The sequence below is a fragment of the Stomoxys calcitrans genome, chromosome 4, assembly GCF_963082655.1.
Source record: "Stomoxys calcitrans chromosome 4, idStoCalc2.1, whole genome shotgun sequence".
NCBI classification, from domain to species: domain Eukaryota; kingdom Metazoa; phylum Arthropoda; class Insecta; order Diptera; family Muscidae; genus Stomoxys; species Stomoxys calcitrans.
The window spans coordinates 23,563,005-23,583,076 of NC_081555.1; the positions used below are offsets into that span (position 1 = coordinate 23,563,005).

General features: G+C 32.4%; 1 protein-coding gene across 1 annotated transcript in view; it reads right to left on the reverse strand.

Moving 5' to 3' along the window:
* The window catches only part of LOC106083868 (hormone receptor 4), a 38,160-nt gene extending 18,295 nt beyond the window's left edge, over positions 1 to 19,865 (reverse strand). The window contains 1 exon segment of the mRNA XM_013247144.2: positions 18,875 to 19,865. Within this exon segment, the coding sequence (XP_013102598.2) occupies positions 18,875 to 19,793 (919 nt within the window). The 5' untranslated portion in view covers positions 19,794 to 19,865.
* Positions 19,866 to 20,072: the final 207 nt, after the last annotated feature.

Here is a 20,072-nt window from a genome sequence, read left to right on the forward strand (position 1 = left end):
AGAATATATTAATTTACTTTTTAAGAATTCTCTAAAAAAAATCTTTTTCACATGCTTGAAAAACAAAGTTTTTATAACAGTATAACAGTTACCTATAACTGTTATACATCAGTTTAAAACTGTAAAAGTAATTGCTTTTTGAGGCCTATTGCATAATTTTTAAGCTTTCACTATGTCGGTAGTAAAAAGATAATGAAATATAATAAAATAGTTGTTATACTGTAACTGTTATAAATATTTTTTAGCTATCTCACTTTATCTGCTATGCATTGTGATATTATAAAACGTTGTTTTTTCATTGTTATGAAACCCTATTATCGTTTCGAAGGGCTTTGAGCAGTTTTTGACAGTATAACACTTACATATAACTGTTATACATTTATTTTTAAACATTTGTGCAATTATTTATAACTGTTATACATTTATTTAAAACTGTGACAGCAATATTACAGCTGTTTTTGATGACAAAAACCTTTTTTCACAGTATAACAGTTACTTATAAAACTGTATAATAATTTCATATAAATGTTTTTCCATGCTTGGAAAACAAACTATTTATGACGGTATAACAGTAAACTAAAACTTTTATACATCAGTTTAAAAATGATCTTAATAGTTTTAACATAGCTTTTTTACGCTTAAATTATGTATTGATAGATGTTAAGTTAGCCGTACAACTGTTATACACATTGTCCAAAACTGTTATACACAATTTTAAAAACTGTTAAACACACTTTAAACAGTTTAAAATTGAAGTCTGGTTCAGTTTGTTTAACAGTTTTTAAAATTGTGTAGGGCTAACTTTACTTCATTCAAACAATAACTTAAGCATAAAAAAGCTATGTTAAAACTTTTAAGATGTGTATAACAGTTTTGAAAAATGTGTATAAGTGTTTTGTAGCTATTTAAAAATGACTAACATTCAGTTCTAAATTGAATTTTTCTACGCTTCTTTCAAACCTACGAGGTTAATGAAGTTGCGATATTTATAATGTCCCAAAAAATAGTTTTTTTATATGTAAAATGAATTAAGTTAGCCATACATCTGTTATACCCATTTTCCAAAGCTGTTGTGCACATTTTTCAAAACTATTATAAACATTTTAGACAGTTTTAGAATTGAATTTGTCAACGTTTCTTTTAAAATTACAAGGTTAATAATGTTGCGACATTTAAAATAGCTCGAAAAAATATTTTTTTTCTATAAGTAAAATAAATTGCCGCCACGTGCTACGATTTTTTTTGAAGCGATGGGACATAAAATAGATTTTTTATGTAAAAGATAGCCTATTGCCCTTTAAGCAAAACTGTCCATCAAATAATCTTAATGTAATTTTAAATTGGATGATGGGTTCAATAACTCCAAACCGATATCGCCAATTTAAGCTAAATCCAAAATTAAAAAGGCAAAGCGAAGATTTATGTATAAAAAAACCCCTTCTTTATATAATAATCAAATTGGTATGTTAAGCCACATCTATGAAGATTAAACTTCAACATGTCAATTTTAAAAATTGCTCAAGCAAATGCCATTCATTGCTCTTCAAAAACTCATGACAACTATTTTATTTCAAAGCACAGTTTATTTAATGGAACGATAAGGATCGTACTCGTACTCATATAAGACCAACTTTCTTTTTGTGTTACTAGCGGAGCAAAACTTTGCCATAATAGCCTATTTTTGCCCAAAAAGGCCCACGTAAGAGGCTTATTGTAGTCTGAAATAGATTTTAGCCTATCTACCTATCCGTTTGTCTGGCATAATTTATAAAATCTTAGCTTTTTTAAGTGTTTTATTTATATTTTTGTTGCTATTGGTTTCTTGTCCACACACTAATGTATGTATAAATGGTTAGTTTTATTTATTCTAGTATTGTGTTGCCATTTGTTTTTTGCTTCTTTCAGCTAATTTGTTATGCATGGAGATTTCTCTCATTGTCAAGGTTTTTCACGTCAACATTTATGGTATCGAGTGATTTGTTGCTATCTTATTAATAATGTTGGCGAATTTTATTAACGGAATCAGTTGTAGTTTTTGATAGTAGTCAATGGGTTTGTTGATGGGATTCAGATAAATGTTTTGGAACAAATTGTCGAATCAGATCACATATTTCAAATTATAACAGAAAGCGTTGATGGAGATTGAAATAAATTAGAGAGATAAAAGCATAATGAATAGAAGTGTCAAGAAACGATTATTATTCAAGAGGAAAATTATTAAATATTATCAATTATAATATCATGTATAACAGTTTGACTTTACAAAAATATGAACTGAAGTTTGGTCGAATATGTTATTTAAATGTTTTGTATTATTCTTCTGAAAAATTATTTGAACTAATTTCTTTTTGTAGAAAAAAACATTAAATGAAATATAACAGATTTTTCAAGCTGCCATATAGTTGTTACAAACTGTCATACAGTCTTAATTAAAAGTTATACCGTTTTCTCAAACTGTTATACAGTTTTCACAAACTGTAATAGAGTTTTCTGGAACTGTTATGCAGTTTTCACAAAGTGTTATTAAGTTTTCAATTTTTGTTTTTGTTTACTGCTAAGGAACTGTTTTACATAATTGAAAACCGGAAATTTTTTTTTTTTTTGCACAATAAAACTGTTATACATGTAAAAGAATAAATTTTGAATATTGTTTAGAATTAAATATGGAACCACTTGTGTTCGTACTTCTGTACAAAGAAAGTATTGCATTTAGTTTAACAAACTGTTATACATTTTTTCCGAACTTTTTTTAGTCATATTTTTGTGAAATAAAAAACTAATATTCAGTAAAACAGTTTACAAAAACTATTATATATAATTCAAATGTATTAAAAAACTGTAACACTAATGAAAAGATTTAGTCTAGGAACTTAAAAAATTTTTTATCTAAAATTAGAGTTATATATTTGCCAAATTAAATAAAACTTATTCTGTATAACAGTTTGAGAAATCTGTTAATTTAGATTTTTTATTTTTGAAATACGGTGATACCATGCAAAAAGTTTCACCTATGTGCTTAGCTTTTTCTACAAAGAGTTCTAGGATAATACTTTGCAAGATATATTACAATTATTCTGTATAACAATTTTGAGTAAACTGTTATATTAAATTAAAAAAATACAATGCTTAAAAAAATAGAAACATATTTATCTATGCTATTAGATGCTTTAGTTTTTTATACAGAGATTTTTAGAATAATACTTTGTAAGATATATTACAATTCAATTATTCTGTATAACATTTTTGGACAAACTGTTATATTAAATTCAAATAGTACATTCCTTTTTAAAAACTGTTATATACCATGCCAAAATTTTTATTTATGCAATTAGATTTTTCTGTTAAGATTTTTAGGTTAATAGTAAAGAATATAACAATATAACAGTTTTTGAAAACTGATATACTCGATTTTAACAGTTTAATGGTTTAAAAAAACTGTTATACACCATATTAATAGTTTTTTATGCCCTTAAATTCTTTAATAAAGTTTTTTGATATATATTTTGCAAACTAAAACACATTTATTTTGTATAACAGTTTATGCAAATTGTTATAATAGATTCCAAATCTGTTATACACTATGTCAAAAGTAATTTGACATTATGAGCCAAAATTCTTCAATAAAGATTTTTGATATATATTTGAAAACTTAAAATATTTATTATGTATAACAGTTTTTGCAAAATGTTATATTAGATTCCAACAGTATAATGGGTTTGAAAACTGATATATATTACGTAAAAAATTTCGTTTCCGCACTTTAACATTTCCATAAACGCACAAATATCAAGGTTTTGCTTTAAAGATTTTTGGAGTTATATTTTGCAAAGAAAAACACAATTATTCTGTATAACAGTTTAGGTAAAATGTTATATTTGAATCAAACTGAGTAATCGAATTAAAAAAAATTATAAGTCATGAAAGAATTTATGTCTACATACATAAAAATTTTAAAAGCAACATTTTGCAAAATCAAAAACATGTATTCTGTATAACAGTTTTTGAAAATTTTTGTATTCAGGATTTAGAAACTGTTTTACACCATGCAAAATGTTGAGTCGACGTACTTAGATGTTTCTTTAACGGGTTTTAAATCAATATTTCGCAATAGACTACAAAATTGTTCGTATAACAGTTTTAGCAAAGAGTTATACTAGATTCGAACGGTATAAAGGTTAATAAAAATTTATAGTCTACGTATTTAGAATTTTTTACAAAGGTTCTTAGGTTAAAATTTTTGAAAATTAAACACAATTAATCTGTATAACAGTTACGGCCAACTGTTAAACCATATAATGGTTTAGAAAACTACTATACACCAAACCAAATTTTATCCTGGGAACTTGGTTTTTTCCATAAAGACTTTTAGAGTTATATTTTAGAAAATAATATGCAAATGTTTTGTATAACAGTTTAAGTAAATTGTTATATTCGTTGCGTACACCATAGACTATGCAAAAAGTCTAAGCTAGGCTATAAGATTTGTCTATAAAGATTTTTGAGTAATAAGATTGAAAAACAATATACATTTATACTGTATAACAGTTTGTCGAACTATTATATGGGATTCAAATAGTACGTTTATTGGCTTTAAAACAAAACAAATATACACCATGCAAAATTTTTAATCTAGGTGCTTAGAGGCTTCTATAATAAATTTTTTTTGATTAATTTTTTGCAAAACAAAATATTGATTGTTCTGTATAACAGTTTTAGCAGGTTTTAATATTCGATTTAAACAGTATTATGTTAAAAAAAAAACTGTTAATAACCATGCAAAAGGTTTAGTCATATGATTAAGGTTTATCTTTAACGATTTTTAGATTAATCCTTTGGAAAAATCCAACAACATTATTCTGTATAACAGTTTTAAAACACTGTTACATTTGATATGGTTTTAAAGAAATTTTTTTTTGAGTATTTTTTTTTTCAGGTTAAACACAATAATACTGTACAACAGTTTTAAAGAACTGATATATAGGATCCGAACATTGTAACATGTTTATGGATTATGGATGTATGACAATAATAAGAAGTTTGTTCTTATATTTTGTATGCTCTTTAAAGAATAAAATAATTGAACTATAAAAGTTGCGTGAAGTTGTTCAACGTTAGTGTTAGAAAACATTAGTCTTCTAAAAATATATGTCATAAACTTGAATAGCTATTTTCATGGTCAGATGTTAGCAGCCTTTGATCTTATTCATATTCTTAATATAAATTCTATAAGAAACGTGTGCGAATTTGTTTGGCAAGCTAAATAAACGGTCCCACACTTACGACCAATAAGACAATTTTTAGTCTGAATGAATTCACGGCTTTAGCGGAAATAGTTTGCTGATATTATTTGCGTATCTCTCATGCCAACACAAGAATAGGTCTGAACAATTTTTTCCCATTTAAGTTATATGTTGGTAAAAATGCGAGAAAGACATTGCCAAACATTAGTCAGAGACTATTTGCTTAACTTATATGCCAAATAAGTTGGTAGCAAACTTGTTTTATATGGAGATTTGGTTAATAGTTCATAGTTTATATTTCGGACAATTTCTATGCAGATTTATTAAAATTAATTTTATAACATAATTTATGTGAATGGACTTCCGTAAAGGTTGATGTGCTAAGATCAGTCTTAATTTTGGCCCATAAACATTATTGAATAAAAATTATATTTTGTAATAATAGGTAGAGCTCAGACGGACTTCATTTCGAATGGCATACGAAAATTTATAAGTGTTAAAAGTTTATTATGGCACTTTATTCACATTTAAGCTAGAAATTTTTTATAATTTGATATTTACTTTTGTATAACAAGTAAAAACTTGCTTTACATTCGAATATTGATTGAATTTCATAGCAAAATTTTTCAAGAAAAAAATGTTTTTGAGAAATCATAATACCCTCATATTTAAATTTTAAATCTTAGAGTGTTTTCTTAAATCATGACTTTAATTTATTGCATATTATTAATATTTTTATTTATTATCACTCTATCTCTAAGTTTCTTCAATGAATCACCAAAAAGTATCTTCAGACACATAAAAAAGAAAAATTATTAAAATCATAATGTCATTTCTATGTATTTTAAATATAGATTTTTGTCTATCTTTCTCCTCTTGAAATTCTACTCAATCTTCTTAATTAGATGCTAAAAATTGCTTTGCTAAAATTTTATTTACTTTTGTCTGTTTTTGAACTGCACATTTTTTTTTGTTCATTATAATTTTATTTTGTCTTGGCTATTGCCGTCTGCCGTCAGTCATTCCATTCCTAATATGCAATGAATTGGTGTAGGTCGTCGTCAAACAGCAATTGTTGATATGATGTTGAATTTGCAAAAAAAAAAGAATAACAAAAAAAAAAAAAAAATGCAAAATATAAAGAATTATCTCAGCGAACATTTGTAGAGAGTAATAATGTTTAGAATATCAAAAACGATTTGCAAAGATGCAAAGTCTAAGTTAGGAGAGTTGCCAAAGAGGCAATAGAATTTTATCAAATCAACTTCAATACATGTTAAAAATTATACAACAATTAAAAAATTACATGTAACCACTAGCTGAAACTGTTATACAAAATTGGGCCATCTTTTTTTACTACCATGATTTTCTTTTTAATGAGGTTAAGGCAAAAATACAAGGCTTCAAAATAAATGACAGTTAATTTTGAATTATTGCGGTTTACACATTATGTTTATAAAAAAATTGTTGTACATAGTATAAGAGTTTATAAAAACTTGTGTGCACAGTATGGTAGTTTATAAAAGCTATTGTGCACAGTATAACACTTGATATGAACACATTGCAATAGTTCATAGACAGTATAAGAGTTTATAAAAACTGTACTAAACAGTTTAACACTTCAGAAAAACTGTTATACACTGTATAATAGTTTATAAAATAGTGATATACAACGTATGATAGTTTTTAGAATACTGATATACACCGTATAATACTTAATATTTATTGTTATAGACGTAAAGCAGATTATAAAAGCTCTTATACGCAGTATATTAGTTAATGTATATTGTTTCATATAGTAACCGTTTTTTAAAGTTTTCGTCAACAGCATAACATACAAATATTATTATAGACAGTGCAGAATTCCATAAAGACTATTATACAAAGTATAATTGTTTATAAAAACTGTTATAGACAGAATAACACTTCACAAAAACTATTATACACAGCATAAAGTTTATAAATACTTTATTTGTGGTTGAATTTACGTTTAGCTTAGACCAATGAGTAAAGCAAATCTGTTATAGATAGCATAATAGTTTTAAAAAAATTTTATAAACAATATATCAATTTATAAAAACTGTTATACACAGTATAAAACTTAATATAAACTGTATTACACAGAACACCACTGTTACTGTTACAGTTTGTGTTTGTATTTTTGTTATTATTCTATGCACGGGACACATAAGACTACGAGCTCACTTATACAAAGTTGGTGTGGAAAAGGATGAGTCGTTGAAGCTGTCATAGCCCGTATTTCGTGACAGACACCGGCTTTTAGGTGGGGGCACAAACTAGCTTAGGGGCGTAGTATGGAAAACAGTTAAGAATTTTGTAAGTACCATGGCACTCCTTACTAAGATTTTCTTTTTCAAGGTTACGTTTTAGTATTTAGAGCGCACAAAAAGTCGATTGCTGTTTTAGGTATAGGTCCATAATGACATTGGGCCGATTAATATCCGCACCCTCTTTTCAACCTAACCTAACTTATCATTCCGTATAAGATTCATGCCAAAACTAGTTTCTAAAAGAAATTTAGCAATTTTAGAGCACGTATAAAAGTTTACTAAAACTATTACACATAGTTTAAGAGATAATAAAACTTTTCATGAACAGTAAAGTAGTTCATAGAAACTGTTATACACAATATAACAATTGACATACACAGTATAACAGTTAATAAAAACCATTGTACACATTAGAAGGTTTAATCAAAACTGTTATATTGTTTTATTTCTTGAAATTTGAACAAACATTAGAATTTTAGGCGGTATGAGTACAAAAACCAGCTTTTTTGCCGGAACGAGAGTGGAGCGTTAGCGAAATTTTTATAAATCCGAAGCGTAATGGTTTCCAAACTCAAAATCCGCTCCGCTGCAGGTGTAAAAAATTTTGATAAAGCTCCACTCCCGCTTCGGCAAAAATAGGTCTGCTTCGCTCCACTCCACTTCGAATCCCTGCTTTCAATAGAGCCAATGGTGAAGAAAGCAGTCGTGAATGTGTTAATTGCAGATATGTTGGGATTGATTTCGTTGAATGACTAGAGGATAAGAGGGCGAAAATGTATACTCCTTCTGCTTTATGCAATTAGTTACAGCAATTGGTTAAGAATGTTTGGATTCATCACGCCATTTACTTCCAAACGGCATCTACAAAATTTCATCCTGTAGGAGACTCGCCTTAGTAAGGCTGTGATCTAGGCACTTAAGACAGCTAATATGCAATGGCACAAAAAAGCCTTAATCAGGCCCGGTCGAACCTTCTCATAAACCTCCTGTTATGAATATCACCCAGCATAGTACATATCTTAGCCCACCCGTATATAAGTCTGATTTTTTGTTTTCTTTAACCTTCTTTTAAGAGTTTTTCTATGCACTTTTTTTTTTACTTAGAAGTATTTACCCAATTTGGCAACCCTGTTAAGAGCAATGCAAACAGCTATAAATAATTTTGCACTCAGAGTGCAAACTCTTGCCTAATGCAAACAGTATTGTGCCGGCAGAGCACGTGAAAAGATGCAACAAGAAGAGCGGAGTATTTTATATGGCAATTTGTATATGTTTTGTGAATAAAATTCAAAGTTAATTGAAATAAAAGGAAAAAATGTACAAAGTGTGTTATTAGTATTTATATATAAACATCATCTTTTGTTTTAGTTTTCCTCGTGACCATAAAACAATTATGTCCACAACAATAGCTTAAAACAAAAGCCTTCCATTTTAATCTTTATATAAATACAGACATATCAAACCCCTACAAAAGAATGAAATACAACGTCAACAACTAATTCATATAAAATAAATTGTTGCTGCTAGATTTTTGGGTTGTTTTCTAGTCGCTAGGTACACAAACATTCACTCACTCACTCACTGAGTCAGTCAGTCATTTGTAAAGTTTATTAACCTTTACAAATTACATACAACTTATCGGTCATAGCAACACACTCAAAAAATATACATTCGACTAAACACACACACACACACATGGCAACTAATATCAACTTGTAGGTATATTTTGTGGCAGCACCCGTCATAAACATAACTGTTGTTTGACTCTGAAAATGTGTGTTTTCATATTAAAACGCAAAGTAAACGGAATAAAATCCACCACTGGGCTCCAACGAAAAGAAACGCAGCAACAACAACAAAAATGATTATGTAAATAGAAGGAATCAACGAACCCAAAAAATAACAACAACATTAAAGAAAAAATAATGCGGCAACAGTAACAAAGCTATGTATGGTGGGTGAGTAGTGAGTAGTCATCGTAACGTAAGCAGATGTCCAAGTTGTTGGCCTACTCAGCATTAACACAACACACCGTTAAGCTTATCTTCTGAAGAGAGTTCCCAGTGAAAAGGGGAGTGGAGAAGTTGTAGAAAAAGAAATTTTTGGGAGAAACTAGGCCTATATATTAGATACGAACACGTCATTTCAAAGCCGAAAAAGTGAGCAGTGAGAAGACAATAAAAATGGTAATAGTTATGAGACTCGTAGAAGCTGAAGAAAGAATGAAGAGTAAACATTATGAGAACAGTAAAAGAAATGCATGAACAAAGAATGGAGTCAAGAAATTTGTTTTCAAATTTGAGATTGGATAAGGCTCATTGGTTTATGCATATACAAAATGGTGTGAAGAGTGTTTAAAAAGAAAGGTATTTCAAGTAAAGTGGAGAGTTAAGGCCTGGTTATGCTCTCGTAAATGTACCGTAAATGTAGAACAACTGTATCGTAAATGTAAACAAAAAAATTCTATTAAAAAAAGATTTTAAGTTGAGGGAGGGTCTGAAGTTGGAGAACTTCAGGCAAACCTCAAGGGCACAACATGTATACCTTAAGGGCAAGTCGAAAATAAAGGGTGATTTTTTTGAGGTTAGGATTTTCATGCATTAGTATTTGACAGATCACGTGGGATTTCAGACATGGTGTCAAAGAGAAAGATGCTCAGTATGCTTTGACATTTCATCATGAATAGACTTACTAACGAGCAACGCTTGCAAATCATTGAATTTTATTACCAAAATCAGTGTTCGGTTCGAAATGTGTTCATTCACCGTAACGTTGCGTCCAACAGCATCTTTGAAAAAATACGGTCCAATGATTCCACCAGCGTACAAACCACACCAAACAGTGCATTTTTCGGGATGCATGGGCAGTTCTTGAACGGCTTCTGGTTGCTCTTCACTCCAAATGCGGCAATTTTGCTTATTTACGTAGCCATTCAACCAGAAATAAGCCTCATCGCTGAACGGTGAATGAACACATTTCGAACCGAACACTGATTTTGGTAATAAAATTCAATGATTTGCAAGCGTTGCTCGTTAGTAAGACTATTCATGATGAAATGTCAAAGCATACTGAGCATCTTTCTTTTTGACACCATGTCTGAAATCCCACGTGATCTGTCAAATACTAATGCATGAAAATCCTAACCTCAAAAAAATCACCCTTTACAACCTTCCAAGCAGTGATGCGAGAAGTCGAGACAGCTCTCTAACTGAGGGAGTACGCTATGGCGGCCTTCATGAATATTGAGGGAGCATTTAATAACGAGGAGTTGAATCGACAGTTACTGCTCTAAGCCGCACGGGGATCCCTCCTAGTTTCTCCCTGTAGACGGACTGTATGCTACGCCTCAGCCCTATCAACGTGGACTTTGAAGATAGTGTGGTCAGAAGGGGCGGGCGATAATGGGAACACCTCAGGGAGGTGTTTTCTTGCCGATTCTGTGGAAAATAGTGATAAACGAAATCCTGCTGGATCTGAACAGGGATGGCGTCATAATTACCGCATATGCGGACGACGTCGAAGACCACCGACATCATGGAAAGATTGCTGTCGAGAAGAGCTACACAAAATTGAGGATGATAGAGCCGATCCTTTTCACTCGGAGATATAAGTAACAGGTTTTTAGATTCCCGTATTTGGAAGGTCTTCACAGATGGCTCCAAAATAGAGGCAGGGAACGGATCGGGGTATACCACGAAACTCATAACTTCGGCATGTCGGTCAGACTGCCGTACAAGTGTAAGCTCTTCCAGGCAGAGTTCTGTGTCATAACATTCATAAGGCAAAATAGCTGACAAATTATTCTACATTTACGAGAGCATAACTAGGCCTTTATTCTGAGTTTTGTAGTATTTCATAACAAAGTACTGGGTCAAAGGTTTTAGTTTGGGTTTGTACTCTATTCGGCTTTATGTTTAGCTAAGGTGACCCTTTGACATATTTGGTTCCTTGTGATACCTCCGTATAGAAAGATCAAAGCCTCAAGAGGGAACTGAACTTCCGCATTGGTCATCCAATATCGCTTCCAACTCAGTTATAGGCAAGCTTTTTCACTGACCTTATTTGTATTTATCAATGTATTATTAAATAATTTCTTTTAATGGTTTTTGCTCAGGGAATTAGCATAAACATAAACTCATAAGTAATTACTTTTTTATTTTTTATTAAACTGTCAATTTGTCAAAGTATTCTGGTTATTTTCCTAATTTTTTTTCTATTCCATTTCGCATAGTTATTGCAAGTCATTAAGGCCAGACATGTGAGAACATGACAAAATAGACGAAACAAAAATAAAAATATTTCAAATTAATTTGACACACTTTTCTAAAAAGAGACAGAACCAAAACCAAAAAAAAAAATCAACAAACACAAACAAACTTTCGCGCAGCAAATATTCCGATTGATGAATTTGGTTTCTTGGGTGTACAAATTAACATGAAACTTTTGTATGTGGCAAAAATGACTATAGAAACTAATAAGGGATCCCATAATGGATATAAATAGTTGGAAAAGATATGTGGTACGAATTTAAGTGGTAATCAATTTTTTGATGCCCACCATCATGGGATAGGGAGGTATACTAGGTTAAGTTAGGTAAGAGTGGCACTCCTTTACAAACGAACTTAGACAATTTTGGTCTATTGTGTTACTACAGTAGCGACAGACCAAGGCCATTGGTGGGAATCAAACCCACGACCCCCGCACGGTGAATCCGGGCCCGCTACCAAATCACTTGTAGGGGGTATACTAATCTAATCATTCCGTTTCCAACACCTCAATATATTGATATGCGTCCTCATAAAGTAGGTCGAGCTAACCATGTACGTCCGCCCGTCTGTCAAAATGAAAATACTGGTCGAACGAGTAAAGCTAGCCGCTCAAAATTTGCAGAGAATCTTCTTCTTAAGGTGGTTAGGTTAGTCACTGGAACAGAAGTTCCTATCGTTGAACCATCCAGGTCGCTTTAAAAAGCCAATAACTTGCAAATGTTCACATCCGCTAAATCAGACAGGTTCTCAAAGAAATGAAAACCTAAAGTGGAACTCCTTCTGACTGCTAGGAAAGTGTTCTATAGTCTCTTCTTCTTCGATATCCTCACAGCTTCTGCAAAAGTCGTTGCTGGCAACCTGCAGTCTGTCAGCATGTTTTTCGATTAGACAGTGACCTGTCTTGACGGACGCAATGACTGAGACGTCTGTTCTAGCCAATGACAGCAAAGCAGTAGACCTCTTCAAGTCTAGATTAGGCCACATAGTTTTGGAATGCTCACAGCCCCCTCTTTGTGACCATCTATCATTCGTTGTCCTTCAGGCCTGGTTCTGAAAGCTTAGCTTACATGTCGCTAGAGGCATACCCACAGATTCAAGTATTCCTGGAATGTATAAGGTAGTTCCTAGACCTAGCAAGCTCGTCCGCTATACAGTTCCCCTGGGATATCTCTGTGGCGCGGCACCCAGAACAGGTGAATTTTGAACTGTTCAGCCATCTCGTTGAGAGATCTGCGACAGTTAAGGGCGGTTTTAGCGTTCAAAAATACGTTCTCCAGGGATTTAATGGCTGTCTGGCTGTCTGAGAAGATATTTATGCCAATCGTCGTAATGACATTATATCTTAGCCATTCCACCACTTCCTAATTGCAAGGATCTCCGCTTGATACACACAGCAGTGATTGGGTAACCTTTTCGATATGACCACTTCTAGATCTGTAGAGTACACCCCAAAGCCCACCTGGTGGTTTAGTTTGAAACCATCCATGTAGAAGTCTGTGGAACTTCTGTTACCAGGGATGTCATAGTTCCAATCGATTCTATCAGGAATAGTGGTACAGTACTATTTATCAATAAGTGGCTCAGGTAGGGTGTAATCCACACTGCCTGGAACATAGAATATTGTATTAAGGATAACACAGTGTCCGTAGCCGCCACATGACCAATGAGAAAGCTCCCTAGCCTGCGCTCGATTGCTGGCGAGAACATCAGAAAAAATTTTCAGCGGTGGTTATCCCCTCCTAATACTGGCGATATTTGTGAGGTAGTATTCTATGTAAAAACTTCTCCCCTAAAGAGGTGTCGTAATGCGCCACGCTCTTCGGATTTGGAGATATCTTATCATTGAGCTTAATCATGAATCGGATAACACTGATTGATATATGAGAAGTTTGTCCCTGTTCATAAGCGTAGAAAGGCCTATGGAGCGTGGGTTAAGCACCCCCCAGGAAAAATTTAGCCTTACCCAGAATTTTAGAAATTTCATTATTTTCGATAAACTTTGGTAATTTTATTGCTACTAAAGGGTTTTGCCCCCCCACCCAGAGAGTTGGAGTAGCTTTGCTAGTGCCTCTGATTGCTCCTGAGCGAATTTAAATTTGGGTATCCAAAGTTCGGCTTGAGTGATCTTAATGCATTTTTGCTTGTTTTTAAATTACTCGCTCAAAATGTTGTACTATAATACAATTTTTAGTTTTTTTTTTTTTAATTTTTAGTCCCATTTTATGCGATATTTTATTATTATTAGCGATAAAAATTATCGAAATTATTCTAACGGGATTGGAATAATTTAATGCTTTATTGCCAAATATTTTTGTGAACATTTTACCTTCCGCCCTTACATTCCATTCTAGTCTAAATGGCTATTTTTTGCACCAAATCCATTCACCTCCATCTCCCTCCAAATTACGCGTAGACTAGACTACTGTAAAAATCCCCAAGCAGATACGCTCCAATGCAACTAAAATTAACCAAAACTTACTGTTACATGTAAGCAGACAGATATAGAAGATCATTAACAACAACAACAACTGCAGAAATGAAGTTTCTCGCACAACTGTTACCAAAGCTCACCACTCAGTACCCTTTTATTCCTCAGCTGAGCTCTTTTCAGTTGAGAGAGTTGAGTCTTGCTATGATTGGGTGTGTTTGTTGTTTTTATACATCAATTGGTTTGTGGAGATTCCCGTCTAGCATTCTCCGTTGTTGTTATTGTTGTTGGTTTTCTTGCCTTTCAGTATGTTTGACTGCTAGAGTGCGTATGTGCCTTCACACACATAAGTGAGAGACAGAGCAAACACATATACACACACACACATACAACGAAATGAAAGCAACAAAAACAGTTTGACCCATTTTCATTATCAAACACAAGATTAATTCTAAACAATAAAATAACAGCAGCAACAATAACAACAACAGCCAAATAGCGTTGACGACTGCAGCAACAATAAAACCTGCAAGAACGGCAATGACAGCACACTACACTGTGGTGTTATAAGACAAATATTCCATAATTTGACATATTTAAGTTGTTGTTTTGAGGAAGACTCGTTTAGTTATAGACTTCAACCCCCTACCAAACAAAACAAAAAAAAAAAAAAAATCCCGCTACCCTCATCATCATTTCACACTCGTCTGCCGTGGTGATAAATGTTGAGTGTAGGGTAGTCTGTTCAATTGCCACATGTTGTGTGATATCTAAGCTCTAACGTGGTTTACTCATAACAATGATGATGGTGGGTGAATGTTGTAATGCCATGTTTACTCTTTATGATTGTTGTTGTTGTAGTTCTATAATGCGTGAGTGTGACTTTTGTTATTTGTTGTAGGTATGGCTATAAATTAAATTTTTTCTTTTATTTATTTAAGAAAATGCACTTTTTTCGTTGACAAGATAAGACCAAGGAGTTCATATATTGTAGTTTGTTCTTTCATATTGTATATATCCCTCCAAACATTTTCTATCGTGCGAGTCACTAAATCTGCACTCACGGAAGTTGAAAACAATCTTAAGCGATATCATTTTTTACTCTAATAAGTGTCTCGGTACGGGAGAAAACGTTCCACTTGGCGATATATACCCATGAGTGACTAAATAGGGACTAAAAAAAGTGCAAAATTCGATTATCAACGTCATTAATAAAAATAAATTTTTATTTGCTAATGTTTTTTTTACCTTTTAGAGTGAGGCTTTTTTTATTTCTTTTTCTAATTTATTTCTTTTCCAAATCAAGATTAATAATCGAAGATTTTATTTGCAATGATTTCCCCTGACTGGGATTTGAACAGCCAACCTTACGATTGTGCGGCGTATGCTATCCCTCTGTGCTACCGGCCTTTCTTCATTACAGAAGGCTAAGTTAACATACATTCTCTTGTTTGGGGTTTTTTGAGTTAGCGTCCAAAACAACAACAAAAAATCTATTTTTAAATTTGTAGCAATAACAGTTGATTATGAGAAACTAATTAGCGAATCATAAATGATAGAATTCCGACAGTAATGTATTTTGTTGTTGTAAATCATGAAATCTCTACAAACTATCATACAAAAGGACCTAAAAAGTGACTATTCTGGGAGGGAGTGAGAAAGTCACTTCCAAATGTTTGGAGGGTATTGTTGTTTATGTGCTTATGTGTGCATGTGTGCATTGTTATTTATGGCCATTAAAGGAGGATTTTTTCGAAAATGCAAGAAAGAAAAAGTCTTATGTAGTTGCATAATAAATCTAAATGAGACAACTGCATTATGATTGTTATTGTTGTTGCTGTTGTGACTTTGGCAGCGATAAGGCAAAAGTTCAATGTTCTAGGCTTATTCGAAACACCGTTATACTAAATGAGCGTAACGTTGACTTTACCAATCAATGGAGAGGGAGAGTTTCTAATCGCTATAACCCTTTTTGAGATGTTGTGGTGAATATTATATGCATGGTTGGTTGCTATTGTGGAAGTTTAGGGATTTGTTTAGGGAGTTCGAGTTTTTGAAACATTGTTGCATTGTTAGATCGATCTTGATTTTGGTAGGTCTTGGACTAAATTATATAAAATAAAACTGTAAAATAAATAAAATAAAATAAAATAAAATAAAATAAAAAAAGTAAATTAAAACAAAATAAAATAAAATAAAATAAAATAAAACAAAACAAAATAAAATAAAATAAAATAAAATAAAATAAAATAAAATAAAATAAAATAAAATAAACTAAAATAAAACAAAACAAAATAAAACATAAATAAAAAAAAAATAAAAACTAAATCAAGTCAAATAAAATGAAATAAACTAGAGTAAGCCAAAATAAAATTAAACAAAATAAAATAAGGTAAAATTTAACTATAAGTGACTAGACTACTGATCTAAATCTGAACCGATTTCGAGCAAACTTCTTAGATATTATGGTAGTCGTCGAGGAAAGCGCTGTACAGAAGATTGGTATGGGAGGATTGGTCAATAAATGCGCTTGCAGGCCGATATATATATATATATATATATATATATATATATATGTATGTATATATATATTTGCCAAATTTTAAGAGAATCGGTAAACCTATGACAATTTGATTGCAGTATTACTGCAAATCCGACGAACATATATATGGGAGCTATATCCAAAACTGAACCGATTTTTTCCAATTTAAATAGGCATCGGCTCTAAACCAACAAAAATGTATGTGCCAAATTTGAAGACGATTGGATTGAAATTGAGACCTGTACTTTGTACAAATATGGACCTGATATAGCTGCCATATAAATCGATCTTGGGTCTTGACTTCTTGAGCTCTAGAGGGCGCAATTCTTGTCCGATTGGAATGAAATTTTGCACGACGTGTTTCGCTATGACTTTCAACAACTGTGCTAGGTATGGTTCAAATCGGTAAATAATCTGATATAGCTGCCATATAAACCGATCTTGGGTTGGCTTCTTGAGCCTCTAGAGGGCGCAATTCCTATCCAATTTGGCTGAAATTTATGACTTTCAACAACTAAGGTTTAAATCGGTTCAAATAAGGTTCAAATCGGTTCATAACATGATAAAGCTGCCATATAAACCGATCTGGGATCTTGACTTCTCTAGAGGTCGTAATTATTATCCGATTTGCCTGAAATTTTGTACGACGGATCCTCTCATGACCATCAACATACGTGTTTATTGTGGTCTGAATCGATCTATAGCCGGATACAGCTCCTATATAAATCGTTCCCTCTATTTTACTTCTTGACCACCCAAAGTGGGCAATTCTTATTCGAATTGGCTGACATTTTACACAAGTCTGCAACATATAATTTAAGTGTGGTCCGAACCGGACCATATCTTGATATCGCTCTAATAGTAGAGCAAATCTTTTCTTTTATATTTTTTTTTTGCCTAAGAAGAGATGCCGGGAAAAGAACTCGACAAATGTGATCCATGGTGGAGGGTATATAAGATTCGGCCTGGCCGAACTTAGCACGCTCTTACTTATTTAATTCTCATGCATATGGCCCTAATATTCTTTTCGAACGATTTGGTCTTTTTCTCGCCAAATGCATCCAAACATAATTTTGAGACTCTTTTATCAGCTGACTTGGCAAGGTTAATGGTTGACATATAGATGGCGCTAGCTTTCCCTCCATTAACAGATGGACCAACAAGATCTATTTGTGTCTTTAATGAAAAAGGTATGTGCCGTTATATTATCCGGAACATTTGTCTCTTTTTTTCTTTGTCTCCATACAATGAGATATAGATGGCGTTGACTTTTTACTCTAACAGCCAGACTATGTGTGTCACCTATGAACAGATTTTGCTTCTTAGAATCATTGAGATAATTGTCTTCTCTACCTTCCTCATATAATCAGCTGATTTTTACATATCAGCCAAACAAAATCAAGCCGTTTAAGATAAATAAATGGGCGCAATGATTAAGACAGTATTTTTAGCTACCAAAAATTGATTATTTTTAAAAATGGTAAATTTTAGAAATATAAATCTTAATTCTAATGTTATTAGTAAGGTAATGAGGATGGTGTTAGATAATATAAAATTTTCTATGGAAAAAAAGAACATTTTTACACAATTTACCTATGGAAGTCATAATTTTGATGTCTGTGTTGCTGTGGGTAGGTATTTTGGAGAATTTTGTTTAACAAAATTTAGAATTATATTCAAAATCTTAGCCAAATATTGCGCTCCAGGTAAGCGCTAAAGCCAATTCTGTTTGGTGAGGGGCTAGGTTGGCGTTGGTTTTTGGGTATAGGACAATACATTGGTGGGTTGTAAAGGTGGGGGGTTGTGATTTTCTGTAGTTGTAGTAATTAATAAGCCAATTAGGGTTTGATGTGTTGGAAGATTTTCTTTTGCTAAGTTCGAAAATGGTTTTTGTTTTTTAATTTCTTATAGAAATTTTTTGGCACTTGGTGGATTTTTGGTTTTTTTTTGTTTTAATTATTAAAAAAAAAATGTTTTTGTTTTTCTTTTAAGGTAAATTGCGTTTAATTTTGCTAACTGAAAGTTTGGAAAATTGTAGGGAAAAAAGGGAATTTGGTTTAGTTATTTTCATGTTTTTGGGGGTGGGGGGTAAAAAATATACTAACGACATATTGATGGTTTCAAACGTGCCGCTTTCTTGCGATAATAACAATTGTAATTGTTGTAATGTATATTGTTGTTGTTATTGCATTTTGTACACTTTATGTTTGCATTTGTTGTTGTTGGCATTGACGACGTTGTAGGTATGGGAATTTTGGTAAAAGGATCGAAGTGTGGTGGCGATTTATCTTCACTGCCTTCGGCCAGGGACAAATCTTTAGTAGATGAATCATTGATATTTGAGGATGATGATGTTGAGGTGGATGAGAATTCGCCCTCATTGTGACAACAGCAATTGGAATTACTCAAACTATTGCTGTTGGTGGTCAGGGGCAAGGGACTGAGACTGCCATTGCCATTGGGTATGCATTTCTTGAGTAGAGTTTTATTGAGAGGCGATTTTATAATGCAAGCTGTACTCAAAGTGTGATCCTCATCTTCCTCATCGTCTTCATCCTCTTCGTCGCCATTATTGAGGCCTTCATCTTGCGATTGACGATGAGACGATGCTCTGTCTGCCTCCGCAGACTCTTTTTGTTCCTTTTTTTCCTTGGAATTCTCATGTTGCCTTTGTGAAGTGCTGGCTTGAAATTTCACATGATCTCCACCATTGGTCTCGGCCGCACCATAATGTTGGCCATTTTGTTTCAAAGGACTGGAGGGGGGAGATTTTTGGGCAGATTTTTCCAAGGCTTCCTCTTTGGCTTTGGTGAAATTATGAAAATCATTATTCAGCTTTAGATCATTGGTTGTTTTAGAATTTGAGCTGAAATTATTGCATATTGCATTGGAGCTATTGTTGTTGCTAATGGTGGAATTGTTATTATTGTTGTTGCTGCTGCCGTTGTTGTTATTATTGTTATTCGATTTGGTTAGTTCAATAGCCGTCAATTGCTGTTGTTGTTGCTGCTGTTCCACACTCATTTGGATGAAATTGGATGTTGAATGCAAAGTTTTTATGGTTTGATGTTGTTGTTATTGGATATTTGAGATAAACTCATGGTGACTGGGCGATTTTTGTTTTTCGAAAATTGCTATGCTGTTTTTTAGGCAGCTATTTTTTCGGATTTTTGTGGAATTTTTAAACTTTAGTGGTTTTAAAATTGTTGCTAGCAACATGCAACATGTAGCTAAGGAGATCCATTTTGAAAATTTTAAAATGTTTAGCAATTTTTGATTTTCTTTAAAATGTTCATGGTTAAT